The 24,762-nt window shown below is 44.8% G+C and overlaps 1 protein-coding gene across 1 annotated transcript in view; it reads right to left on the bottom strand.

The window, feature by feature from the left end:
- LOC124796109 overlaps positions 1 to 14,718 on the bottom strand; it is a 38,861-nt gene extending 24,143 nt beyond the window's left edge. The window contains exons 1-4 of the mRNA XM_047260197.1: positions 14,664 to 14,718; positions 14,282 to 14,578; positions 9,098 to 9,205; positions 8,939 to 9,013 (exon numbers count right to left, since the gene is read on the bottom strand). Coding sequence (XP_047116153.1) covers positions 8,939 to 9,013; positions 9,098 to 9,205; positions 14,282 to 14,578; positions 14,664 to 14,718 — 535 coding nt within the window. The remainder of the gene's footprint in view (positions 1 to 8,938; positions 9,014 to 9,097; positions 9,206 to 14,281; positions 14,579 to 14,663) is intronic.
- Positions 14,719 to 24,762: the final 10,044 nt, after the last annotated feature.

The following is a 24,762-nucleotide window of genomic DNA, read 5'->3' as shown; positions in this document are numbered from 1 at the left end:
AAAATAACTCATGATGGACAGAGCAAGGCCGGCCGCGGGTGGCCGAGCGGTTCTAGGCGCTTCATTCTGGAATCGCGCGACCGCTACGGTCGCAGATTCGAATCCTGCCTCGGACATGGATGTGTGTGATGTCCTTAGGTTAGTTAGGTTTAAGTAGTTCTAAGTTCTAGGGGACTGATGATCTGAGATGTTAAGTCCCATAGTGCTCAGAGCCATTTGAACCATATTGAACAGAGGAAGGAGAACATAAAAACACCCCAGCACTTCCAAAACAGCACTCCAGACCAAGAAACGTGTACTAGTATGAAACATAGACTTTAACTTGAGGAAAAAATTCCGAGAATGTACATTTGGAGCACAGCACTGTATGGCACCGTAACATGAACTCTGCGAAAACCAGAAAAAAAGAGACTCAAAGCATCGGAGATGTAGCGCTGTCGAATAATGTGTAAAATTAGGTGGACTGTTAAAGTAAGGAATGAGAAGGATCTCCGCAGAATTGGTGCTGAAAGGTAAACATGGAAAACGCTGACTAGAAGAAGGCACAGGATGGTAGGACATCATTTAAGAGATCAGGAAACATCTTCCATGGCACTCGAGGGAACTGTAGACGATAAATATTGTTCAGGTCGACAGAGATTGGAATACGTTCAGCAAATAATTGAGGACATAGTTTGCAACTGTTACGCCGAGACGAAGACGTTGGCGCAGGAGAGATGTTTTTGACGGGTCCCATCAAACCAGTCAGAAGACTGATGACAAAAAAGTTATGTGAACTTCAATAAATCATGGATACAGAAAGGCACTACCCACTGAACCTAGTAAAAACTTGCTTACTTCCCTTTTTTTACTCCATGATATACGTTAGTTATTACTGATAAGAGCAAAACTCATGAACCATCATAAGGAGTGTTCCGTGATTCGATTAACTGATTATTTAGTATCTTAACTACTTGAAAGAGGTTCTCGTCTCTTAGGGACCAAAAGACAAATGGTTTTTTTCAGAGAAAAGTTCAGTTGGGGCTTAGAAGCGCAACATTGCAACCTCACAACAAAATTGATTAGGGAATAATTAATACGTAAGGTATCGAATTATGTATATCGGAAGATTTATTCATTTGTTTTAATGCTTAATATGTTTTCCTTACAGTGGCTACCCGTTATTTCTTAACTTGTTTACGAGTCCACTTAAAAGAAATGGCAGATTTTAGACTTCATTAATTTTGCTCCGTCTTTACGGCATTTTATTGTAAGAGTCTCCACCGCTCAAAAACAAAAAACAAGAATCAAAAAACAAAGAAAATGAAAGAAAGAAACAAAAAATCTCTCGGATACCGGTGTGTTTAATTTTAAAAAGTTCAGAAGGAAGGGCATTGTACTAAGACTAGAACAAGAAGGAATATCTTTCTCACTAAGAAAGAATAACAGTCATGGACGAGGAACAGAGTGCACATCTAAATTCTTCGAAGAAAATGGTACACAGATTTCATTTTCCCGTCAGTACAAAACAGAAAGGTTTTTCCGATCTACAGTGGAGGCATTAGATCACCTCCACACTGCGGATGTGTACGAAGTGACGTGTTTGTGGTCAAGTTACGTAAATGAAACTGGGAGGACAATAAAATGGGGTATTAAGGAGCACGAAGGTCCCACATTTGTAAAATGAGGTAACCTCTGGCAGTAGAACTACAGGACGATAGTGGCCAGCATTTGGATTTTAATTATACCCGAATTTTTGACAAGGTCTGGGATATTATTACAGTGTTAAGTCCAGGAATCAAATGAGATTTATAAGAGTAATACAAGTTCAACAGAGATGGTGGCTAGAAGCTTCGTGCTTCATTCGTTCTGCCATCAAGTAACTATCGATCTGACCATGATGTGCAAGGGACATAAATGGTAATCCGGCAGCCACATGGGAGGCACAACAATAATGTGCTGGTAATACTGGTCCTCTTCTCCACCACCTTTGATCAATGAAGATGTTTTACAAATTAAAGAAAAATGAATTTGGCACAATATTTTCAATTCTCAGGAAAATAATAGAAAGACAAACTTTTGTTAGTGCATGCCCAACTCATTTTAGACAGCGTTTAGCCACGTGGCAACGCCAGAACACTTCTGAGAAAGGTCCCACCCAATGAACTGAGGCACCGAGTTTAATCAATATGCGTCTCACGATATGTACCATCTACTCCACAGGAGACAGCAGCACCTATATAGCACTTACTTTCGATTGACTGTGCAGGATTTAAGTCTGGTTGTATTTATTAACTATTTATGTGTGCGTTTATTTTATCTGGATGTCAAAAGATGGAGACAATATCATTAATTCTTATTTTGAAAAATATAAAATGAGTACTGATAAATATGCCCTCAAAGCTGGTAACCTAGGGAGAGCCAGTCAAAGGAAAAGCATGTGATGATTACAAATCCAAAGAAAGCAGGTTCCGACAGCTGGGTCTGAATATTACCGAACTATCAGTTTAATAAGCCATGGTGAGAGTGTGCTCAATATTCTGTATTGGCAGGTGTTGCCATGTTCTCCACCAAGTGAAGTTGGTAAGCCTGGCAGTCGTGCGGAAAATTACGTATCTGGCCCGTCGCACATGTTACCTTCTGCTCTAGGTTGCAATAGCAAGTCGGTTCTCTAGAGCTCGTGGAAGCTCAAAACACAGTTTTGTGTTACCTACTTTGGATACTTACAACACATATTGGCTGAACTTTTTCCCCTCCGCTTCCCACTTCTGCCCCTAGCAAACCCACTCCACTCTTCCCGCTGCCCGCATTCGCCACTAAGGAGACGGCAAGTTACAGATCAGGCGTAGTGTATTTGGATGCTGTTTGTAAAATAGGAATCGCATAGAAGAACTATTAAAGAAATAATGAAGACGGTTGCTTAAGTTTTACCGCACGAACAACATACATTAAGTGACTGATAAACTGTTTTCCTTTCACTGTTTTGAGAGGCTATAAGGGAGAAAAAGTTTGGAAAAGTATGATATTACGTTTGTGGTTCGTTGTATATCAGTAAGTACTCTCATTATAAAGTATTTGGTAAATATATTTTGGATAATTTGCGCGTTGTCAGTTGCTCTTTTTCAACATACGTAAACTGCGTATAATGTTATTACTTGTCTTATGTGTCAAAACTTTGACGTAAGATTCCAGTTCTTTATCAGTCGATTATAGAAGTATTATATGTATATATATTTTTAATTCAGGCAATAATTGAAGACAACTGCTGTAAATAATGTAAGGGAGAAAATGGTTGATTTGAGAATTTGAATTGTAAACTTTGATTAAAATCTGTTAAAGAAGATGTTTCAAGCGCGTACAATACGATTTCGTTTTTTTATTTTTTTTATAAAGTATAACTGCAGTACCGACATCGTTTTACAACGGTAAATTACACATAAAAAATTTATTCTTAAAAATTCGACAGTGTGTTCATAATATTTGTTACCTGTAAACTGAGTAGAATGAACATTGGTTACCTTTGAGTTACCGCTGTTTACTTGCAGAGCCAATTAATGAAACATTACCGCAAAATCTCTCAAAATCACAAATTTACAATATCCGAATTGTTGCAGTTTGTGATGCTAATAGCGTTTGCTATAAAGATTAGTCTAACAGCTTTTGCTACAATAAAGTACATAAACATGAAAAAGTAATCTACGATTCAACACAATAAAACATTAATTTCAGCAAGCATCTTACTGAAGAGTATAAACAATGTTAAGGACGGGTGTTAACTTTTTTACGGTCGCGATGTCGGGTAAATTCACGTAAACTATGGTAAGAGGCACGTCGTGAGAGTGTTTACGTGCTGCACCGGATCACAAACAACTTTTGGAGAGGTTTTGTGTTCAGGAAACGATTCCGTATCCGTATGTAAGCGGTAGTTTCCCACAACACCCCAGAATTAATACAAATCTTTCATCAACAGGATTTCTTCTTTTTGGAACGAACACTGTTCGCCTTGGTTCTAAAGGCACCCATAGTTTGGCTCTTATCACTGATTACATGCATACATCATGACAAAGATCTGACAAGAATCTGAAATTATAGATAGACTGCCATTTATCAGTTTTTCATGGAATTATGAACTAATATTAGTGAAGCACATCATCTATAGTGCCTTACACGCAATAATTACGTTTCTCATAAACTGTCCCAGTTGTTTACAGCCAGGGTCTTCAGTTCATTAAATAATGCAAATCAGATTTTTGTTGCCCCTAGAAGCCTTTTGATACGCAACTTATTACCACAATTTTAGTGACACTCTTATCCGTTTCATAATACAGATACTTCTAAACTTTCATGTATAACTTGATTTTTTACATATCATTGGTATTAAATTATTGACCTTTCACAGCTTCCCACAGGTAGGAAAATCAGATTGACTTGTCTGCCATAGCGGTAATTATGTTCACGGGCTACTACGTAAATTTACGACTAAAATTCGGGGAACAATATTTGGTAACTCAGCATAATTGCTTCCACACTACTTCAGACACTCAGGCAGTGCACGCTAGGAAAATTCTCAGGATCGGGTGTTATGTGTCCCATATTTTACCGTCATTTGGAGAGACATGTTGTGGCAATGACTAGAGCTGTGAGCTACCACCCGACTGCAGCGCCTATTTATCGCGAGCTATTTCCAGTTGTCCACTACCTGTTGGCAGCGTTAGTACACTGAATCCACCTGACTACAAGGAAATCTGGTGCGAGCCAAGATTACTTGGCGATTGACCAGGTTCAGTGGCAGTCCCGAGCGAGCAAACTTTTCTGTGTGACCTTCTCCCACATTTCCTTTCCCAAGTTTTAAACATTAGCTCACATGGAAAACTGCCCATCGCACTACCTTCAGATTTTGTGATAACATAACCCAGTGAATAGTCCGTCAGAAACTGAACACAGGTCACACATGAAATCAGGGTGAAGGTGTACTGAAATGACAAATGAAGAACAAAATAGAAACAGTTAAAGGTCTAAGCTTAGGATGTGCAACATCGAGCAAATTACAAGAACCTCGACGTCGTGGTTGCGTGGTCCTGGTGCTGGACTGCAAAGGGGGAGATCCCTGTTCAAACTTCCCTCGCACCCCACTATTTTCGCACAAAATTATCAACTTTCCGCCCGGACATTTGACGTGTCTGTTCTCTTTCTGTGGTCTTGGAAACTGTCATACTGTTCATTGGTTATAGAATATGAGTCATATTCCGTTCTGCGCTCATCGGCAGCACACCGCGCCTGGTACACGCGGCGCTCGGGGACCACAGCACAGCTACGACACCTGAGGATGGGCTGATAACAGTCCGAAACCGGTCAAGTGAAAATAAAATAATTTACAACTGAAGCGGTTTTTTCAACCTTTGTCATATGGTAACAATATATTACCGTGGCAAGTAAATGGTATAAATAGTGAGAGCAGGTGAGATGCTGCCTAGACGTCTTACAGAAATGAAAAGAACAAATAAACTGGTGTAAACCATGTTGCAACAAAGGAATGCAAGAGAAAAGAACTTGCAAAACCGGACGCTAGAGTCATAACGTGTGGTACTTCTCTAGAACGAGTAGGGGTTACTTGCTTCTGGAGGTCCCTTCCTTACACATCGCTGTTGCAAACGGACGTTGCACCACGACGCACACAGATCTGAATACAACGAACAGACACGCCAATGACCGGCAGGACAGTTCATAATTTTGTGGGAAGAGATGTGTGGAGCACGAGGGAGATTTGGACATCGATTTCCCCGTCCGTAGTGCAACAGCTTGACCACACAACCACGACACCGTAGATATTCGACTTCACTCGATGTTGCAAATCTTCAAATTGGACCATTCGATTTGTCTATTTTGCTTTTGTTTTCACGGTTCAGTACACCTCCTTCCTGTTTTCATGCCCGATCTGTGACCAGTTTTTGACGGTCGGTCTACTGGGCCATCTTACGACAGTATCTGAGGAGGGTGCATGGGGAACTTCCCTTGTAAGTACAAAAAAATCTCTTCTTTTTAACTTGGTAATAGATACTCCTGCATCACAGGTCGTTTCGAATGACGGCAGGTGCTTGTGCCGGACTCCCGGTAATGGTAACTCACACAGTTGGCCTCAAACATGTCCACGGTTAGACAACATTCCATGGAAATTGGGAGGTGGGGGTGGGGGGTGTAGATCAGCAATGCTTTCTCATGCTAGCAGTCAGGTGGCCGTACGCCTACCTCCTGTTCATCCCTAGATGTCAATGGGAACGTTTCCACAGCGGCAGGGAACTTTCATTCATCATAGTTCAGCCAGCTTGTACGATATAATTATAAATTACGTATACAACTCTACCTCATGAATCAGTATAGCTATCAGTGAAATTCCTATAATAATCCCTACAGCAGTTCCTTAGATTAACCCAAACATATATATGCGAGGGACGTTCCGAAAGCATGTTTCATTCTTGTTTTTCTCACGAAACTACATTGCCAAAATCAAGTACACAATGTCATCAAGAACTACACACCTTGCACTATTTTTCGACATACATTGCAGGCATTGAGACATTTGTCGTAGCGTGGAATAAGATTGAAAATATCACTGTGGTAGTACGCGGTGCCCTGTGCCGCAAGAAAGTGTCGTACAGCCTACTCCACCGCAGCATTGGTTTGGAAGTTATGTCCTGAGGGTGAAGCTTTCGATGAAAGTGCGATACATCAAGATCGGGGCTGTAGGCAGGGTGATCCAATCCCTGTCATCCGAAGCGACGAATCTGATCCTGAGCGAGCATTGCAGTGTGTGGTTTTTGGGTTGTCGTCTAAGAGCGCAACACCTTCACTCAAAGGCCTTGGTCTCATTCGGTGAAAAGGGGACCTGAATTTGTCGAGGGTGTTGTAGTAGCGTCCTACAGTGATAGTCCTACCATTTGACAAGACATTCAGGACGTCCAGGCTAGAAACGACGGGGAGGGCGGCATTTAAATTTATTGTGCCGTGTGCTCCTGCGATTTGATTGTTCTGGTGTAGTGTGTTCGATCTCTTTCGATTCGCTTTGCGGTGCGCGGTTTGGTGTGCCCTCTGGGGTTCCGTGCGGGAAGCCGAAAAGGAGTCTCGGGCTTGAGCGGAGGGACGCCGGAAGATCGCGAAGTCACGTCGGCAAGTGGTGTGAGTGTGGCAGTTGAATTGGGCCGGCCGAGCAGCGGAACTGGAGGTGCTGCAGTGACTCGCTGTCGTTCTTTTTGTTTACGAGTTCAACCTTCTTCACGATGTAGCTACGGGCTGGTGCTATTCTGGCCATTTCCTTATTAGCGGCATTAGGATTAATATTGTTAAAGGTGGGCTGTTAGTTTGGTGCATCTTCATCTGGTGGAGTTACAGCAAGACTTCTTTCTGTCGCGTTCTTGCGTTGCTGAGCAGTGAGTGTTCCCACGTCAGGTGTCGAAATACTGACTTGTACCCTGGTTGATTTACGTGTGAACTGTAGTGCCTCTGTGGGCGTGTTCGTTTAAATTGTTGATGAAGTGTTTCACACTACCCTTACTTGGGTGTCTTTAAATTGCATTTCAGTTTGTTACTGAACTTATGTCAGTTAAGGGACGCTCAAATTGTCACGCTAGTCAAGTAATTTTTAAGTCTACTGTGACACCACTGTTTACCTGTTCGATTAAAATTAATTCAATCTTAACCACAGCTAGGAATAATTCAAGGCTAACTGTAAGAGCCGTGTATTTTTTTTTGTCCTTTTCTCTTACCCACTGCCGGCCGAAGTGGCCGAGCGGATCTAGGCGCTACAATTTGAAACCGCGCGACCGCTACGGTCCCGGGCTGTCTCGGGCATGGATGTGTGTGATGTCCTTAGGTTAGTTAGGTTTAAGTAGTTCTAAGCTCTAGGGGACTGATGGGCTTAGAAGTTAAGTCCCATAGTGCTCAGAGTCATTTGAACCATTTCTTACTCACTATTGTTCAGTGTTAAACTGTTTTGGAAACCCCTTTGACATCATTTGACGGTATGGTTTTAGAAAGAATCCTGTGGGTACCGTTGTTAACGGCTCCTGTTGCAAAGGGGTTTCTGGCCCACACATCTACTGCACGCCAGGGGTTTAGTGCCAACCGCCAACAGTGCGGTAACTTGTTATCAATCCTTTTCGACTATCGATGGATTGCTGTGGTAAAATTCTAATGGAGGCACTGTCTCGTTAATTTGTCTGAACTGAATGTGCTTGACTTGTAAAACAGTTCATTACTGATTCTGAGTAGTTTAATCAGAGGTAGGGCACTCGTTATTCTGGACCAGACTGTATTTGGAATTAATTGCATTGTCTTAGTAAATCGGTGTGCTACGTAAGATTATAACGCAAGATCCATTGTGGGTAATATTTACCATTTAACTATATGAGTTGGTCCTGTGAGTCATTGTGGCACACAAGGTCACGTAAGACAGTACTGTAGTGGGCAGATATTACTATACGTCTGTGATATTATTTCCTATAAGCCATTGTGCCCAATAGATTTTGTAAGACTTAAAATACACTGACCAGTTTGGTAATTTTCCGTGTTTTGTAATGACATTTTACAAGCATTAAAATTTTGGCAAAGGTTTGAATCTCATATTTGCAGATTGTTTGATATTAGATAGCTTGTTGATGATTCATGTTAAATCAGCTCATGTAGATTTAAATTGAACAAGTTATATGTTGATATGATGTTACCAGTACCCTGCATGAATTTTCTTGCGTAATAAATTTTGTATTCTATCCTCAATTTGTTGCTCAGCCTTCTACTCCAGCAGCCCCTGTATCCTGCTCCCAACCATATCATCTATATACGTCTAGCTGAAGATAGACAGATGAAATAAAAATCAAACTCGGTCAATTTTTTGGAAGAAACATGTAAAAGTCTTTACATGGCATTCACCCTTCAAGTTAAGTTAATGAAGCTAGAGTGTACTCACAGTCGTCGCAGTAGGAGGGCACGACGTCGGGGTTGCGGTCGTCCTTGTCGGACAGCTCCGCGGCGGCGGCGGCGGCTGCGGCGGCGGCGGCGGCCTTCTTCTTGAGCGCCAGCTCGGCGGCGGGTGGGGAGCCGTCGCGACGCCGGCGCCGCCGCCTGCGGTGCAGCAGCCACGCCACGGCGGCCACGGCGAGCAGCAGCAGCGCCGACACCAGGCCCAGAAGCGCCCCCACCGCCGTGGGCAGGTCCAGCGACAGCGGCACTCCACCTGAGGCGGGCGGCGTCTCAGTCACTCTCTGGTCAACTAATTGCCACTGGGACTGGACGGGTTGTCACACAGACATAAATATGGAACAACTCATTTCAAACAGCTGCTGTCACTGTAGTACGACAAGCGAAACTACAAGCATTTCGGTGACTGTGCAACCAAACGACTAGCGTTACGTACTAGAAGCACTGAGAAAAGTTAACATACAGCAACATCGATACCAGATACAACAACATCTAGGAACAGGTCCAGTAATCGTTTGCCCATCTGAGAACACTACTGATCCCGGAGGTGTTGGCCGGCCGAAGTGGCCGTGCGGTTAAAGGCGCTGCAGTCTGGAACCGCAAGACCGCTCCGGTCGCAGGTTCGAATCCTGCCTCGGGCATGGATGTTTGTGATGTCCTTAGGTTCGTTAGGTTTAACTAGTTGTAATTTCTAGGGGACTAATGACCTCAGCAGTTGACTCCCATAGTGCTCAGAGCCATTTGAACCGGAGGTGTTGCAGCTCGTCCCGTGACACTGGCGACTAGGATGAACACAAGCTTCCTGGTACATTAAAACTGTGTGCCGGGACGAGGCTCGAACTCGGACCTTAGCCTCGCTCGGGCAAGTGCTCTAACATCTGAGCTACCCAAGCACGACTCACGCCCCGTCCTCGCAGCTTTACTTCTCCCAGTGCTTCGTCTCCTACCTTCCAAACTTTACAGAAGCTCTCCTGCAATCCTAGCAGAACTAGCACTCCCGAAAGAAAGGATATTGCGGAGACATGGCTTAGCCACAGCCTGGGGGATATATCTTTCGGGAATGCTAGTTCTGCAAGATTCGCAGGAGAGCTTCTGTAAAGTTTGGAAGGTAGGAGACGAGGTACTGGCAGAAGTAAAGCTGTGAGGACGGGGCGTTATTCGTGCTTCGGTAGCTCAGATCTTAGAGCACTTGCCCGGGAAAGGCAAAGGTCCCGAGTTCGAGTCTCGGCATGGCACACAGTTTTAATCTGCCAGGAAGTTTCATATCAGCGCACACTGCGCTGCAGACTGAAAATCTCATTCTAGGATGAACACAGACATGCTCCTAAATCGGTACTGCTGATAATGTCTCAAAAGTTGCTTCCTACGTACGCCAGCATTTCTAATGAAAGTTGTCACACACTAACAAGGAACACCATAAGTGCGAGGTCACGAAAGGCCAATGATGTATACAGCTTTCGACGCCCCACATATTGTCAACTATGCGACCACAGTATTGGCTGCTAATGGCAACAGGGGGTGGAACTCGAGATGTCCAATGGTGAGCACGTCGTGAAGCTATTGAGCGTAGTTGAAATGCGTAGTCGACGAATATCTCACAACAGAGCTACAATGCTAGTGGTGCTGATACAAAGCAGAGCCACGGCAGCGGTTGCGTTCTCGCTTCCCGCGCTCGGGTTCCCGGGTTCGATTCCCGGCGGGGTCAGGGATTTTCTCTGCCTCGTGATGACTGGGTGTTGTGTGATGTCCTTAGGTTAGTTAGGTTTAAGTAGTTCTAAGTTCTATGGGACTGATGACCATAGATGTTAAGTCCCATAGTGCTCAGAGAGAGAGAGCCACGGCAACGATAAACAAAGTAAACATTGTGTTTTATCTACAACAGTGCCTGAAGTTGACATTTCCTTCACAAAGGAGCCCAGGCAATTTCGCAGAGTGAGAAAGAAGGGGCAGATGAAATATTAGCGTTTCTGCGAGATAAGTCTGTCGCATGTGTGGTGTCGTACACGCCCGACTGGGCGGACATTGTAAATGAAGACGTAACGATGACGATATGTGTTTAACAAGTGATAGTGATACTGAACAAGTGTCGAGCCATGTAGTTCATCATCCTTGTTTGACAGGGAATCACAGATCCCGTCCCCAGAAAAACGCGCTACAGGACAATCGTCGTCCAAGAAGCGGGTACTACAGGTCTTTGTCGAATGTTCACACGAGGGAATCTGTCGCTGGTAGCGTACCCAGTGACAGAGCAGAACTCAGAAATGGTGCCATGTCGTCTTTTCGAACGAGTCCCAGTATGGCTTTCTTTATGGCTTTGGTAATACCGGTCTGTGTCGGTCCTAACGAGAATGAAAATATCATTATCTTTCAATAAAATGATGCAAGATTCGTTTTTGTCCTTGCTGTACTACTTCGATACAGCACGTTCTCTAGATTGATTCAAAACCTTTGGTTTACGTTGTCGAAAGACGGTACACCACACTCGTCCGTCACTAAATTTTATGAATTCTGATAGAGCTGAACCTGCAAGGAATGAGAGACCCGACCCTATGATTAAAGCCCAATACGACATCAAGACTACTCTCGTTGTTACTGCCAGACATTTTAGTGCACTGGGCACTAAATTGCGTACTCTGTATACCGGCAAATCAGTTACAATATGAAAAAAAGACGAACAAAAAAGGAATAACCGGAATGGGACGTAAATTAGGAGATCTACATGTACGGATAAACAAATGTGGATGAATTATTTTGGTGAGAGAGTTAACAATGTGACCTAGTCAACAAGTTGCTCCATCTCTGATTCTTTTGCAAGCAATTATTTGGCTTGGCATTGATTGACTGGTGCAGTTTTTGAATGCCCTTCTGAGGGATATCATACGAAATTCTGTCCAATTGGTGCGTTACATCGTCTGGCAGACTATAGTCAGGTTTGTACCCCACCGCTGTCCGGGACGTCTTCAGACAAGTCTTACTCCTGGAATCTCGTCACTGGTGTAGGATTGTCTGTAGAAATGAGTTCCGCTTTGAATTGATCCTCAATGACCAGTGAATATACGTGTGGACAGTGGTGGGATACTCACCCTGACTACCGCCTGCCACATGGCACAACAAACAATAGTGATGGCCTGGGATGCCATGTCTTTTCATAGCAGCAACCCTTTGGCTGTCAACTGCGGCACCCTTATAGCACAGCAGTACGCTGAAGATATTCTCATACCCGTTCTGTTGCACTTCATATCAACCTTCCTGAGCTTTACATCATTTTAGCAGGATAATGCTCACCCGCATGCGGTAACACTTTTTACTGCTTGCCTTCGTGATTGGAAACCCTACCTTGCCCAGCAGTGACGTCGGATCTCCCCCCTAACTGAGAACGTTTGAAGCAACACAGGCAGGACCTTCCTATCATTTCTGGATTTAGAGTACGAACTACAAACTTATGTATTAGAGCTACTTTTACAGTTAACTGTTGACAAAAATCGATATAAAAACCACGAATTTCGGAACACTCTGGGTAACTTGAGACATCGGTGCCTTGTTAGTCCATATGGTTGTTGAATCACTAATTGAAGAAACAGAGAGTTTGAACACATTACCCTATATTGTCATGGATAGGGTCAAATAGTAAACACAAGCTCCATTATCTAAGGTTTTCTTGTAGCAGGTATTCTCCAACTGCCACTAAGTCCCACTGAAAGCGAAACCTTGGCTGAAGAATTTCCTCCATATTTGTGATACTATAGCACAAAAAGAAATTCATTTGAAAGAAGATAATTAGACAACAAGCCAACAAGATATAGATATATAGATAGATAGAGAGAGAGCGAGAAAGGCTTAACAGCAATGATACAACTACTGTTGTGAAATTAACCAATGTATTACTACCATGCCCAAGCTATAAAACTAAGTCACTTCTCGTCGACGTACTTTCTGTATTCTTGTCGGGCCGGACGGCAGAGTAGTTATGTTGCACGAGCGAAGTTGCTTCCTCGAAGTGCAGCTAAATTGTATGCTTAGCTGTTCTCTCTTGGTTCTGTTTTAGCACACATAACCCGACGAAAACAGTCTATTTATTAAAAAACTAAAAACCCGCCTCGACTGCGAAAAAAGCACCTAGTGTTAAGTGTTAACCCAGGTTTCGGGGTAGATAACTATACCTTCTTCAGAACAACAATAAAACCCACAAGTGCCTAAGAAGACCTTTGTCAATGATTAAAAGAGCACCATAGTTATACATTTATAAACGTTATGGCGGGTCATGGCCCATCGAACACAGGCCAGTGTGAGGTGGAGCGTACACCATTAAGTTAAGTAGTGGTTTTGACTTTGTACTTACGTACCGTTAGTGTTTTCCTTTTCTTTTTCGTTTATAAATGTATAACTATGGTGTTCTTTTAATCATTGACAAAGGTCTTCTTGGGCAATTGTGGGTTTTATTGTTGTTCTGAAGAAGGTGTATTTATTATGCCGAAACCTGGGTTAACACTTAACACTAGGTGCATTTTTCGCAATCGAGGCGGGTTTTTAGTTTTTTAATATATTAACCGACGACTGCTGACGCGCTGCGACGTTTAAGGCTCTTAAACAATCTATTTGGCAGCAAGGTCTGAAGGAATCGCACTTTCACTCTAGGCTGGCATCGTCTGGTGACTTACTATCAGTAGTTCCGATGATCCTTGCTCTTTACAGCCGGCTCCAACTCAACAACAAGTTGTTCCCCTCACCGATGTCATCTCTCAACAGTATAACAGTCCGCGTCTCGAAGTCAGAACCGTGCTACAGTGGTTGGGGGGCCATTATCGTCAACTCACGTTGATGTCTTGGCGACCAAATTCGTCTGATGTGAATCCTACTGAAAACATCTGGGTCGTTTTCGGGCGCCATCACCGTGTACACAAACTAGTGACGAGTTATATACGCGAATTACAAGACCTGTGCGTAGACGTCCAATCACACATTCCTCTAAAAAGTTACCAATAAACTGCTGGAACACTGATACGCAGATGAATTTCCTTCCCAAGACGGACAAAAAGCTATTAAGCAGGTGCTCATAATAATATTCTTCTCGGGTGTGCAGCCGGATCATAGCATCATCTTGACATCGGGTTTGTGTCAAGATGACGTTATGATCCGGCTGCACACCCTAGAAGAATATTATCAATTATTACGACGGGAAAGCCTTCGGAGTCACAGGTGATCGTAATGTTTTGGCTCATCAGTGAAGCACCACTATTTACTTCTTGTTACACACTCACAGCACATAGAAGCAACACAGAGCTGACACAGCTGGCGTTACTGCAGCATCCAGCCGCTACGCCCTGATACTTACTGGCTCGCATCTCTGGCGGCATCAGCGTGGCCGCGTCCAGGGTGACGGAGTCGCTGCGGCCCTTGGCGTTGACGGCGGAGATGCGCAGCTGCAGCAGCTGCCCGGCGGCCAGCCCGTCGACGACGAAGTGCGGCCGCAGCTGCGTCATGTTGAACAGCTGGTGGCCGTTGGCCGCCTCCAGCACTTCCAGCAGGAAGCTCTGCGGCTGGCCGCCGTCGAAGCCGGGCGTGCAGCGCACCACCACCGACTGCGACGTCTGGTTCAGCACCGAGCAGTTGGTCGGCACGTCAGGCTGACCTGTCAACGGCAGTCAACGGCACTACCTGTCATACTTGTCATCACAAGCGGCTCGCTGACGTACTGACACTGGGGTACCACGTACTGACGTACAGTCGAGGTCTGATTTCAAGTGGGCTATTCTTTATGGTTCGCGACATGAATCTGTCAAGTTGACACTTGTTACATTTTAAGTATGTAATGTAAGTGGAGTGTGTATGTTGTTACATCAGGTTAGGAAAAATACTTCTCAATTAACTGGCCACATCTTATTAGGATACAATATGAAGCCTTCAATGGCAGCCTTACATAATTCGAAACAAATGTGGAAAATTAAACTGCAAGTTGATTGTGAATATACACGACTGGCCATTAAAATTGCTACACCAAGAAGAAATTTAGATGATAAACGGGTATTCACTGGACAAATATATTATACTAGAACAGTCATGTTATTACATTTTCACCCAATTTGGGTGCGTAGATCCTGAGAAATCAGTACCCAGAACAACCTGCTCTGGTCGTAATAACGGCCTTGATAGGCCTGGGCATTGAGTCAAACAGAGCTTGGATGGCGTGTGCAGGTACAGCTGCCCATGCAGCTTCAGCACGGTACCACAGTTCATCAAGAGTAGTGAATGGCGTATTGTGACAAGCCAGCTGCTCGGCCACCATTGACCAGACGTTTTGAATTGGTGAGAGACCTGGAGAATGTGCTGGCCAGGGCAGCAGTCAAACATTTTCTGTATTCAGAAAGGCCCGTACATATCTGCAACATGAGGTCGTGCATTATCCTGCTGAAATGTAGGGTTTCGCAGGGATCGAATGAAGGGTAGGACCAAGTGTCGTAACACATCTGAAATGTAACGTCCACTGTTCAAAGTGCCGTCAATGCGAACAAGAGGTGGCCGAGACGTGTAGCCAATGGCACCCCATACCATCACGCCGGGTAATATGCCAGTGTGGCGATGACGAATACACGCTTCCAATGTGCGTTCACCGCGATGTCGCCAAACAAGGATGCGAACATCATGATGCTGTAAACAGAACCTGGATTCATCGGAAAAAATGACGTTTTGCCATTCGTGCACTCAGGTTCGTCGTTGAGTACACCATCGCAGGCGCTCCTGTCTATGATGCAGCGACAAGGGTAACCGCTGCCATGGTCTCCGAGCTGATAGTCCATGCTGCTGCAAACGTCGTCGAACTGTTCGTGCAGATGGTTGTTGTCTTGCAAACGTCCCCATCTGTTGAATCAGGGTCGAGACGTAGCTGCACGATCCGTTACAGCTATGCGGATAAGATGCCTGTCATCTCGACTTGTAGTGATACGAGGTCGTTGGGATCCAGCACGGCGTTCCGTATTACCCTCCTGAACTCACTGATTCCATATTCTGCTAACAGTCATTTGATCTCGATCATCGCGAGCAACAATGTCTCGATACGATAAACCGCAATCGTTATAAGCTACAATCCGACCTTTATCAAAGTCGGAATCGTGATAGTACGAATTTCTCCTCTTTACACGAGGCATCATAGCGTTATTTCACCATTTGACGTCGGTCAACTGCTGTTTGTGTATGAGTAATCGGTTGGAAAGGTTCCTCATGTCAACACGTTGTAGGTGTCACCACCGGTGCCAGCCTTGTGTTAATGCTCTGTAAAGCTAATCAGTTGCATATCACTGAATCTTCTTCTTATCGGTTAAATTTCGCGTCTGTAGCACATCATCTTCGTGGTGCAGCAATTTTAATAACTAGTAGTGTAGTTGTATAAAATCATGTCCTTAAGTAAAACAAAAGCTCCCTTTTTCCCCTGACGGTTATCTTGTTTTTTCATGGACTCAGCATAATGTTTCGTATCCAGCAATGTTAGTCGTAGTGGGTGACCGGGTGCCCTTCGTTTGGTAATTTGCCGCGCGGGTAGCCGCGCAGTCTAGGGCGTCTTGTCACGGTCCGTGCGGTTGTCCCCATCGGAAGTCTTTCCTCGGGCATGGGTCTGTGTGTTATCCATAGCGTAGGTTAGTTTAAGTTAGATTCAGTAGTGTGTAGGCTTAGGGACCGATGACCTTAGCAGTTTGGTCCCATAGGACCTTACCACAAATTTTCAAAAATATTTTGGTGCACCCATGTTCCTTCCGTTGGGACAGAATTTGTGTGCCCAGCAGTCTGCGTCTAGTGTAATCCCTTGTGGAGGTGATCGAACGTTTTCTAATAGTTTTCTAATCGTGTAAGTGAGGCAGTCTGGCAATCACCTAATAGAGCGTGGGGCACTGCAAAGAACTACATCCACGGTTGCCGGCAAATGGACCCTCTTCGATAATCCGCGGAGTGGGTTCGACCCATGGCTGGCGTGAGACCACGAACTCCGGATGCGGCGTACTAACATGGGCGGCTATTCGGACAGGTGATCAAACTGTAATGTTTTAAATAACATCTGCGAAAATGTTTTTAACATATCCGTCTGGATTGTTTATCGAATCAGACATCGGGTCAGAAATTTTACTGCTGTCTGCGGTTAGTTGTAGGTTTTTGTGTAACTGAATGTCGTACACGATGCCTTTGACTTCAGCCACAGTATCTGATATGGTTTTCTGATCATGTCAGTAAAAGATCCTCTGGATAGTTTGACACTTACGTCGATAGTACCGCAGTTTACATTTCTGTCGTTACTAACTTAACTTGCTATGTGAGACTTAATGTGTTAAAAAGGATTGTCGACATAATGAAAAGAACGTTATAATTTCAACGTTTCACAGACCTCGAGGTCATTTAAGATATTCACTGACTCATTTCATATAAATGGGTGAAAAAAAAACTGAAAAATTATTTATTTACTTTTTTTTTGCAATTAGCGCGATCCTTGTCCTCACATGGTTTCGAAGAAATTCATATTTATATATCTTGGTAGACATTGAGTTTCGTCCATAATACAATTTCGGCATCTTCGACACTACTTTACATAACTCGATCATATGGGAGATAAACATAATGGTTAAAATCGTGTAACGAATGTGACTGTTATCGAAGTATACGCTTCCACACTTATAACTGAATGCTCAAAAATGGACACACGAGTAACACACACATAATTTGCTTAATTTTATTACCTCACATAAGGCCTTTCTTGATACTATGTATGCCATTCGATGGAATACCAGCGTGTTACTATCAAAGATTATCAATGTTCTAACGTTAAATATTCCATAGAGAGCAGATGCTGAGACGTGTGAGTATTGCCTAACAGTGAGATTAATGAAACTTGGTTGCGGAATACTGGCACGAATTGTGCACAGAAAAATGGAAACACTGATAGGAACCAACCTCTAGGAAGATCATTTTAGTTTACGGAGGCTTGTAGGAAGGCACGAGACCGTACCAAACAGACAATGTACCTTCGAAAATTTACTGAAGAAAGGCAAGTGTACGTTAGCAGCATTTGTATAATTAGAGTAATCTTTTGACAGTATTGACTGAAAGACACACTTTAAAATAGTGGATGTGTCAGAGGTAAAATACAGGGAGTGTAAAGTTGCCTACAGTTTCTGCAGCAAGAGTACGAAAGGGAAGCAGTAGTTGTAGACTTTCCCGTACTTTATTCTGTCTGTCAACTGAGAAAGAGATTTAGAAACCCAGGGAGAAACGAAACTTCCTGACAAATTAAACCTGTGTGCCGGATGCAGACTCGAATTCTGGACTTTTCCCTTTCGCGGGCTAGTGCTCTACCATCTGAGCTACACAAGCACGACTCACGAGGCGACCTCACAGCTTCAGTTCTGCCAGTACCTCGTCTACTATCTTCCAAACGTCACAGAAGCTCTTATGCGAACCTTACAGAACTGTGGAATTTGGAAGGTAGGAGACTAGGTAATGGCAGAATTCAAGCTCTGAGGACGGGTCGTGAGTCGTGCTTGGGTAGCTCAGATGGTAGAGCACTAGCTCGCGAAAGGCAAAGTTCCTGAGTTCGAGTCTCGGTCTGGCATACAGTTTTAATCTGTCCGGAAGTTTCGTATCAGCACACGCTCCGCTGCAGAGTGAAAATCTCATTCTGGAACTTAAGTAGCAATTCTAAAGGGGAATTACAGTTCAGGGAGACAGAATAAAAAATATGATGACTCTGCAGTTCTATCAGAGACGGCACGGGAACTGGAAGAACAGTCGAACGGAATGGATAGTGCCTTAAAAATAGGTATTAAGATGAACATAATCCGGATAAAGGTAACAGAACAGGATTAGGAAATGAGAAATTTCGCAAGTACATTCCTGGAAATGGAAAAAAGAACACATTGACACCGGTGTGTCAGACCCACCATACTTGCTCCGGACACTGCGAGAGGGCTGTACAAGCAATGATCACACGCACGGCACAGCGGACACACCAGGAACCGCGGTGTTGGCCGTCGAATGGCGCTAGCTGCGCAGCATTTGTGCACCGCCGCCGTCAGTGTCAGCCAGTTTGCCGTGGCATACGGAGCTCCATCGCAGTCTTTAACACTGGTAGCATGCCGCGACAGCGTGGACGTGAACCGTATGTGCAGTTGACGGACTTTGAGCGAGGGCGTATAGTGGGCATGCGGGAGGCCGGGTGGACGTACCGCCGAATTGCTCAACACGTGGGGCGTGAGGTCTCCACAGTACATCGATGTTGTCGCCAGTGGTCGGCGGAAGGTGCACGTGCCCGTCGACCTGGGACCGGACCGCAGCGACGCACGGATGCACGCCAAGACCGTAGGATCCTACGCAGTGCCGTAGGGGACCGCACCGCCACTTCCCAGCAAATTAGGGACACTGTTGCTCCTGGGGTATCGGCGAGGACCATTCGCAACCGTCTCCATGAAGCTGGGCTACGGTCCCGCACACCGTTAGGCCGTCTTCCGCTCACGCCCCAACATCGTGCAGCCCGCCTCCAGTGGTGTCGCGACAGGCGTGAATGGAGGGACGAATGGAGACGTGTCGTCTTCAGCGATGAGAGTCGCTTCTGCCTTGGTGCCAACGATGGTCGTATGCGTGTTTGGCGCCGTGCAGGTGAGCGCCACAATCAGGACTGCATACGATCGAGGCACACAGGGCCAACACCCGGCATCATGGTGTGGGGAGCGATCTCCTACACTGGCCGTACACCACTGGTGATCGTCGAGGGGACACTGAATAGTGCACGGTACATCCAAACCGTCATCGAACCCATCGTTCTACCATTCCTAGACCGGCAAGGGAACTTGCTGTTCCAACAGGACAATGCACGTCCGCATGTATCCCGTGCCACCCAACGTGCTCTAGAATGTGTAAGTCAACTACCCTGGCCAGCAATATCTCCGGATCTGTCCCCCATTGAGCATGTTTGTGACTGGATGAAGCGTCGTCTCACGCGGTCTGCACGTCCAGCACGAACGCTGGTCCAACTGAGGCGCCAGGTGGAAATGGCATGGCAAGCCGTTCCACAGGACTACATCCAGCATCTCTACGATCGTCTCCATGGGAGAATAGCAGCCTGCATTGCCGCGAAAGGTGGATATACACTGTACTAGTGCCGACATTGTGCATGCTCTGTTGCCTGTGTCTATGTGCCTGTGGTTCTGTCAGTGTGATCATGTGATGTATCTGACCCCAGGAATGTGTCAATAAAGTTTCCCCTTCCTGGGACAATGAATTCACGGTGTTCTTATTTCAATTTCCAGGAGTGTATCTGGGTTTTGCTAGTTGGGCAGCTAATTAACTGATTTTGGCCGAGGTAGAGAGGATATAATGTGCAAACTAGTAATAGTAGGGAATTCATATCTGAAAAAGTGAGATATGTTACAATGTAATATAAAGTAAGTGTCAGAAAGTTTTTCTGAAGGTAATTTATAGAGTATATACATGTATGGAAGTGAAACACTGACGGAAAACAGTTTAGACAAGACGAGAACAGGAGGCTTTGATACGTGTTGAAAACTATACGAGGTACTCGAATAGCTAATAAGAAGGTTGTAAACTGAGTTACGGAGAGAAACTGGAGCATCATTCGAGTAAACGAAGTGAGGACACATCTTGAGGTATTGGGAAATCGTCACATTGGTAACCAAAGGAGACAAAGCCTTAATACAGTAAGAACGTTCAAATGGATGTAGGTACGAATAGTTATGCTGAAATGAAGACGCCTGCCTAGAATGGACTAAGGTAGAGAGGTGCATTAAAACCGTCTTCAGACTGAAGACAATAGTAGCAACAAAGTAGAGTGTGAGAAGAGCAGATTATAATACACTGAAGCGAAAGAAGTCACGAAGTAGTGACATGCTCCCATAAAGATCCCGGCAGTATCGCGTATACAAAGTATAAAATGACAGTGCATTGGCGGGGCTGTCTTTTGTACTCACAGATTCATGTGAAAATGTGTTAGGTGTAATTATGGATGCACGACGGAAATTAAGGGGATATGAACGTGGAACGATAGTTGGAGCTGGACGCATGGGGCATCCCATTTCGGAAACCGGTAGGGAATTCAATATTCGGGGATCTACAGAGTCAAGAATGTGCCAAGAATTCCAAATTTCGGGGATAACTTCTAACTGAGCCATGCTCGGCTCGTGTTCGTGTCGTTTATTGCTTGACATCTTGTATTTGCGTTACTGCTGTCCCGTTTATTATTCGATTTACTGGAGTCACTGAGTTGCTGGCTCGCCTGCCTGTGAGTGGCAGCAGCAACGCTTATCGATAAGAGCACTGTCGTACTATGTTTGAAGCGCCCGCTAGTATTTGCAGGTCGTCGTGTTTAGGATGTCACTCGGGATGGAGCTCCAGTGAAGTCTGGATAGCCAGTACTCGCCCGACCGCTGGACACACACACACACACATGCACTGTCCGACGGAAAGAGACTTGAGCGGTGACGACCGTTGGTTGGTCATTCGGTCGTCTCATTGGGCGACGTATATTTGGTCTTCCAATCGCTTCTGGGGCCCTTCAATTGATCATCTTGCAGGACTTGGGTAGGTTCCCTCCTTGTGCGGAGACGTCGGATGGCCAAAGGGCAAGTGTTCCCTCTGCATGGTTGGGTCAGAGCAAGTGTCTCCAGGTCGTCGTGCGTCCGAAGGGAGTGGGGATGGAGCAACATTGAGGACCGGACAGCCATGACTCGCCCGACTGTTGCCGACATACGTGACTTGAGTGGGGACCGCCTTGGTTGGTCGTTCAGTTGGTCGTCTCATCGGACGACCTGTATTTGGTCGCCGACCGCTTCGGGATTCTCCGTGTGTGTCGACTTGTGATTCGTCCATGTTGTTTCACAGTCACTGGGTATAGTATTGTTCGTGTTGTTTGTGAAAGTATTTCATGGAATCGTGTGTAGCTTGTGTGGTTCTGACAGAGCAGCTATTTTAATGCCGTTTGCGTGCTACAGGCAGGGAGTCGGTTGGGACGGAGCTGGAAACAAGTCTCCAGTGCGCGAAGCCAGGCCGTAGCCGCTGGCAGTTTGTACACGCTGTCAGATTGTTGGGCTCTAGCTGCGAGAGAGACAAATTCGTTGCCCACCGAACCTGGACGCTGAAGTTGTGATCAGTTCATCTGTTATGAAACCTCAACTATTGTGACACCTCTTTGTTCATTTGCAGGTTGTTGCCTCCTTGGCCGTTTGGGCTAGTAACATTGTATGATGTGCGGAATCAGCGAAATCTCGCTGCTGTATTCCTATGTTGTGATTAACTATTAATTTGACTGGTGTCAGCGAAGTGCACCAGCGGTATTTTCTGCCCTGGTCGTTAGCGTAGTATGTAGGCAGTGTGCCTTTTCCTCGTCATGTTGTTGCTGTCCAGCACGGCGTGTGGTTCGACAGGCTTTCAAGTTGTTTGGTTCATATTTCCTTAGAGTCGTTATTGTTCCCCTGGTTGTTTTTAGACGCCAATTTCTAGGGGTGTAGTGCTGTTCGAATTCTCGTCCTTGGCTGATATACTCCATTGTTGTTCCATTGGTCGGACAGAAGGGAATTGGTTAAACTGTTGGTCGATCCTTGGGTCCTCCCTAATTTGGGTTGCCATCCAGATACCTAACTTCAATTCTTGGCTGCCTGTCTCACCACACCTTACGTTTGAGCTACCTTCCCAGGCCGACCCTTGGAACACTTCTAAGCACTATTTGTTCTGTTTGTTTTAAATTGTGATTTTCATTTTAGTTGAAGTATTGTGCGATGCTTTGGCCGTGTATGAATTCATTTTTTTAAGTTTCACATAAAGGCTTTCAGCCGTGTTAAGTTAGAGTTTTGACAATATATCGTTTTCATTGCATGTTTTTTTTCCTTCTATTTTTAATTGCTTTTGATAGAAGCCAGGCCGTCAGCCATTCTTGTGTTTGCTGTTTGGGTTTGGGCCTTCAGCCCAGAAAGTATCTCAACTTTACCTTAACTAGGAATTCAGCCGTATTGTTTAATTGTGATCTTCTAAGCCAATGTGTAAATAAGTGGTTCTTAGAAAAATAAAGTTCTGTGTTTGATTGTGCGACTCACAGTAACTGTTTACGGCCCCATCCACAACATTAACCTTATCCTGTGCGCTCCTTGGCTACCTACCAATCAGGTTTCACTAACTACGGACAATGCATTGGTCGACGGCCTTCACTTGAAGACCGAGAGCAGTGTCGTTTGCGTGGAGTTGTCAGTGCTAACAGACAAGCAACACTGCGTGAAATAGTCGCAGAAATCAACGTGGGACGCACGACGAACGTATCCGTTAGGACATTGCGGTGGAATTTGGCAATAATAGGCTATGGCCGCAGACGACCGACGCGAGTGGCTTTGCTAACAGCATGACATCACTTGCAGCACCTCTTCTAACGCTCGTCACCATATCGGTTAGACCCCAGATGACTGGAAAACCGTGGCATGGTCAGGTGAGTCCCTATTTCAGTTGGTAAGAGCTGGTGGTAGGGTTCGAGTGGTGCGCAGACCCCACGATGTCATGAACCTAAGCTCTCAACAAGGCCTTGTGCAAGCTTGTGGCGCACCAGAACGATGTCGGATGCGTTTGCATAGAATGGAGTGGGTCCTCTAGTACAGCTGAACTGATCATTAACTGTAAATGTTTATGTTCACCTCCTTGGGAATCATTTTCAGTCATTCATTGTCTTCATGTTCCCAAACAACGACGGAATTTCTATGGATGACAATGCGCCATGTCACCGGGCCACAACTGTGTACAATTCGAGGGTACGATTTGCTGTCCCAGATCGCTTGACATGAACCCCATCGAAAACTGATGGGAGATAATCGAGAGGTCAATTGGAGAACATAATCCAGCACCGATAACACTTTAGCAATTATCGACGGCTATAGCGGCAAAACGGCTCAATGTCTCCAGGAGACTTCCATCAACTTGTTGAGTCCACACCACGTCAAGTTGTTGCATAACGCTTGACAAAATGAGGTCCAGAACGATATCACGATGTTAAGAGGTATCCAAGGACTTTTGTCGCCTCAGCATACTATTTGTTTATAATGAGAGACTGTGGCAATGAAATAGATGAGGCAATAATTGAGATAACTTCTAATGAGGAGTACAGTGTGTCAAATTCTCTGCCACGCAGGTTTATGTCTCCAGTAATTTCCCTAAATCACTTCAGGAGATTCCAGAATGCTTGCTGGGACAAAGGCGTGGTGGAGTTAGTGCCCCATGTGCAATGACCTCATAACTGATGAGACATAAATTCTAATTTGCCTTCCTTAAAAACTGATCAGACGACAACGGGACCCTTTGTTTCTCCTTAGCAGTTTTTCAACATACTAGTCAATGTCCCACAAGCAATTCCAGTAGAACCTTAGAACACAAAACAGGAAGCGCTGCCACATTCTCTAATTTCTCAGAGATTTGTACGTATTTCTGAAGTTAGCTGATTTCGAACGTGAGAAGTGTCATATAAGACAGATTTGACACTCTATTTAATTGGCACAAGTTCATTTTATACCATCTGATACTTTGATCTGAAAAATTACATCGTTTTGTGAATATATTTACATAAGTGATCTCCTTCTTGCAGAAATGCAACGCTACGTAAATATGTTTCTCATAAACAAAGTAAACCTTTCTTTCGAAAAATGTGGAGAGGACTAGATGACCAGGATATGTTCCGAGTTTGGTCATCTCGTTTAATTCACGTTTTATTTGAGATAGTGTTTTTGGTAATAGTCGTCGGATTCGTGCATACACTGGAGATCCTGTAATTTTGATCATCATAATTAACTAGAG

The sequence above is a fragment of the Schistocerca piceifrons genome, chromosome 4 (genome assembly GCF_021461385.2).
Source record: "Schistocerca piceifrons isolate TAMUIC-IGC-003096 chromosome 4, iqSchPice1.1, whole genome shotgun sequence".
Lineage (NCBI taxonomy): Eukaryota > Metazoa > Arthropoda > Insecta > Orthoptera > Acrididae > Schistocerca > Schistocerca piceifrons.
This window is presented reverse-complemented; position numbering and strand designations above follow the sequence as displayed.